Genomic DNA, 4,643 nt, shown 5'->3' on the forward strand with positions numbered 1-4,643 from the left:
AAACCGAAACCTACTGATTTAACACTACAACTATAGATGTCGAGATACTACCATGCTGAATATTAAATGAAAGTACAGTTTATTTGAATACACTATTGTTTACAGACGAGAGTAGCATGTGACAACATCCGGAAACCAAACCAGCCGTGAAGTATTTTCTGTATGTTTTAGAGTATTGATTACAGCGTTTAGAATGTGTTACATGAAAAGTGATGAAAGAGAATATGAGGAGAAAAGGCGTGTTAAGCATATGTTGAAGGTGAAAAGTACCAATCCTCTGTTTAAATGCAACAACGGACATTAGAGGCGAGGCGAGCCGGCTGGCGGGGAGGAGCCAGCAGAGGATATATAACGGCACCGAACGGGGGATGGGCCTTCTCTTCTTGCTCAGGAGAGCCAGATCACAGCTGTTTTCTGCCGGAACAATATGCTGTCTGTAACACTACCGCGCCTTTTTTTAATTAAAGTATCCCATTTGAATCTTTTCAGAGACTCCATTTAGTCTCATTTTAAAGCTTCTCTCCTGGACGCGAGAATAAAGAACATATTTAACAAGCTTAATACACTTTTAATAAAAAGCTATTCACCATTTTCTTTCTCAGGTTAATACGTTTATAAAGCTAGCAGCATTAAGCAAAGTAATAGCATTTCCATTCTTAAGCAGATGTGTGAACATAATGCAATGCAGAAGTGTTCAGTTCAGAATAAAGGGATTACAGTTCCCCTGTGTATCTGGCATTGTGTACACGTGTTTGTTTTTAACTCATTGATATCTGTTTCCACTGCTGCCAGTTTAATCTACCCATGCTCAGTCGTACCTGTTGGTGACGGTGTGGCGGTCCTTCATCTCCGACCTCTCGAACCAGACGTGAGGACAGGACCTGGACATGGACCTCTGCAGGACCCCCATCAGACCCCCGTGCACCTGACCCACCTGTTGGACCACAGACACCCCATCAGACCCCCGTGCACCTGACCCACCTGTTGGACCACAGACACCCCATCAGACCCCCGTGAACCTGACCCACCTGTTGAACCACAGACCCCCATCAGACCCCCATCAGACCCCTATCAGACCCCCATCAGACCCCCGTGAACCTGACCCACCTGCTGGACCACAGACACCCCAGCACTACACATAGAGTCCAATGTATTTTCTCTTGTTTTCCTTGTGCACTTTTGAACTTGCAATGTTTCTGTTTTTTTATTACATGCCTCAGGTAAATTAGCATCTCTGCTAACCGTGTTTTTTTTTCATCTGGTATCTTTTTCTGTGAACTACACATTGATTCCAATTCCTGACTTGTTAAAGACTTGTTACTGACTTGTTAAAGACTTGTTACTGACTCGTTAAAGATTTGTTACTGACTTGTTGATGTGCAGGATGGTGACGCGTTAATGACTCGTTAATGACTTGTTACTGACTTATTCTGGACTTGTTACTGAGTTGTTGTGGTACAGGATGGTGACTCATTACTGACTCGTTAAAGACTTGTTACTGACTCGTTAAAGATTTGTTACTGACTTGTTGATGTACAGGATGGTGACTCGTTAATGACTCGTTATGACTTATTCTGGACTTGTTACTGAGTTGCTGTGGTACAGGATGGTGACTCGTTACTGACTCGTTAATGACTTATTCTGGACTTGTTACTGAGTTGTTGTGGTACAGGATGGTGACTCGTTACTGACTCGTTAAAGACTTGTTACTGACTTATTCTGGACTTGTTACTGAGTTGCTGTGGTACAGGATGGTGACTCGTTACTGACTCGTTAAAGACTTGTTACTGACTTGTTCTGGACTTGTTATGGTACAGGATGGTGTATTCTGTATATTAGTCTCTCCCTGTATAATCAGACGTAATGAAGACCCTCACCATGGCGTAGCAGCCGTCGTTGGCCAGGATCACGATATCGATGGGCGTCGTGTGATTGGCCACGCAGATCCCTCCTTTCTGAGGGCGATTCTCTCTGAGAGACACGAGGAAGCTCTGTTAGAGAGATCTGGGACAGGTTAGTGACTCGTTAATAACTAGTTCATGACTCGTTAAAGACTTGCTACTGACTTGTTGTGGTACAGGATAGTGACTCGTTACATGTTATATGACTGGTTATTTACTTGGTATGGCAGAGGATGGTGACTCGTTAATGACTTGTTAAAGACGTGTTACTGACTGGTTGTGGTACAGGTTAATGACCCATTATATGACTGGTTATTGACTTGTTATGGTAAAGGGTAGTGACTTGTTAAATACTTATTAAAGACTTGTTACTGACTTGTTGTGGTACATGATAAAGACTTGTTAAAGACTAGTTAATTACTTGTTGTGGTACAGGATGGTGGCTGACAGTCCTCTGGCACATACCCTGTAACAGGTCAGATGGACGAGTTCACTCAGCCAGTTCTTCCCACTGAGGCATAGAACAGATATTATGCATTATATTATATATATATATATATATATAGTATATATTTATGTATATATATAGTATATATTTATGTATATATATATATATATATATGCTGTGTTTCTCTGTTTCTGTACCTGCACTCCGGCAGCAGCCCCACCAGAACGGTTCCTATGACGAGCCAGGAGAGACCAATCACAGCCAGAGTGACCCTGAGAGACCAGATGGAGACACGTTGACCAATCAGCATCCTTCAGGTTAACTAGTGCTCCTTTTAGAGGCAGATCTGCAGGAACACGTCCTAAAACCGTTAAGGACTCGTTAAGGACTCGTTAAGGACTCGTTAAGGACCTGAATGGAAACAGCAGGCTGTCCCCCCAGAACAGGCTGATGTATCTGAAGTTCTGATTGTTACCTGACTCGTTAAAGACTAGTTAGTGACTCATTAAAGACTCATTAAGGACCTGAAGTGCAGCAGCAGGCCGTAGCGGACGAACACCCCGCCCCCCCAGAACAGCGTGAGGCGCAGGCTGACGTATCTGAAGTTCTGGTTGTTTGTTACCTGACTCTTTAATGACTCGTTAATGACTCGTTAAAGACTCGTTAAGGACCTGAAGGGCAGCAGCAGGCCGTAGCGGACGAACACCCCGACCCCCCAGAACAGCGTGAGGCGCAGGCTGATGTATCGGAAGTTCTGGTTGGTTCTGGTCAGCAGGTTCCAGGAGTTGAGTTCCTCGGAGGAGAAGCGCTGAGTCACCGCATCGTCCACGAGGCTCTCCAGCCCCGTTTGGTAGAAGAAGAGAGCGTCGCTGAGGGAGAAGAGACCGCCCGTCGGGGGGGCGTCGCCCCTCAGGCGCCCCACCCCCTCCTGCATGGAGCCTCCTCCACGCTCAATGATTCCTGTGGGAGAAACATTTGTATAACTACACTGAACAAAAATATAAATACAACACTTTAGTTTTTGCTCCCATTTTTCATGAGATGAACTCAAAGATTTAAAACATTTTCAACATACACAAAATAACCATTTCTCTCAAATATTATATTTGAGAGAAATGGTTATTTTGTGTATGTTGAAAATGTTTTAAATCTTTGAGTTCATCTCATGAAAAATGGGAGCAAAAACTAAAGTGTTGTATTTNGTGTGTGTGTGTGTGTGTGTGTGTGTGTGTGTGTGTGTGTGTGTGTGTGTGTGTGTGTGTGTGTGTGTGTGTGTGTGTGTGTGTGTGTGTTTGTACTGTTGCATAAGTTCAGTGGAACAAGAGTTCACTGAAACTCTTTTAACCCTTTCCCTTCAGCTCCACTCACAGTTGGAGAAACTACTCTACTAACTTTACATTAATGCTAAGCTGATTATTAATATTAGTTTATAAGCTCTAAAAGACTAAATCTAATATATTAATATCTTATCTGAGGTAAAGCTTTACTCCTAATGTTTGATCATAACTACTAACTCTGTTTATTTGAACACCTAAAAGGCCATTAGGTGTTTTTATGAACGTTTTCTAATTTAAATGTTTTTGAAATATTAAACACTAGTTAAAAAATTGTGAAAATATGATTTAAAACAGAATAAAAACAAGAGGAGGAAAAAAGAGAAAAAAAGCAAACAAACGTGATCATTATAGTTCATATAAATAAATTATAAAAAATGCTTAGAAAACATGGAAACAACATAAGAAAAACTTGAAAACAGATTAAAAAAAAGACTAAATTAAAGAAAACAATTATATTATATATATTATAGTATGAAACATTTCTGTGTTTCCTCCCAGAGGAATCATTGAGCGTGCAGTTTTGCTTTATTGGGGGGGTCTGGAGGGGTCCGAAAACCCTAGGGTTAAACCCTAACCCTAACCCTAACATGTCACCCATTGAGCATGTTTGGGATGCTCTGGATCGGCGTCTACGACAGCGTGTTCCAGTTCCTGCCAATATCCAGCAACTTGGCACAGCCATTGAAGAGGAGTGGACCAACATTCCACAGGCCACAATCAACAACCTGATCAACTCTATGCCAAGGAGATGTGTTGCACTGCATGAGGCAAATGGTGGTCACACCAGATACTGACTGGTTTTCGGACCCCCCCCCAGACCCTGAGGCTGTGCGAAGTGGCTGGATATTGGCAGGAACTGGAACACGCTGTCGTATACGCCGATCCAGAGCATCCCAAACATGCTCAATGGGTGACATGTTAGGGTTAGGGTTTAACCCTAGGGTTTTCGGGCCCCCC

At 42.7% G+C, this 4,643-nt stretch overlaps 1 protein-coding gene across 1 annotated transcript; it reads right to left on the bottom strand.

The window, feature by feature from the left end:
* Positions 1–808: 808 nt before the first annotated feature.
* LOC104956150 (glycerol-3-phosphate acyltransferase 3-like) lies at positions 809–4,032 on the bottom strand. The gene is made up of 6 exons (XM_010783604.1): positions 4,025–4,032; positions 3,021–3,332; positions 2,547–2,621; positions 2,323–2,412; positions 1,878–1,971; positions 809–934 (listed from the first exon to the last, which is right to left on the bottom strand). The coding sequence occupies exons 1-6, from the start codon at positions 4,030–4,032 to the stop codon at positions 809–811; spliced, it is 705 nt and encodes a 234-aa protein (XP_010781906.1).
* Positions 4,033–4,643: the final 611 nt, after the last annotated feature.

This window comes from Notothenia coriiceps, unplaced genomic scaffold (assembly GCF_000735185.1).
Source record: "Notothenia coriiceps isolate Sejong01 unplaced genomic scaffold, NC01 NC01_scaffold00025472, whole genome shotgun sequence".
NCBI classification, from domain to species: domain Eukaryota; kingdom Metazoa; phylum Chordata; class Actinopteri; order Perciformes; family Nototheniidae; genus Notothenia; species Notothenia coriiceps.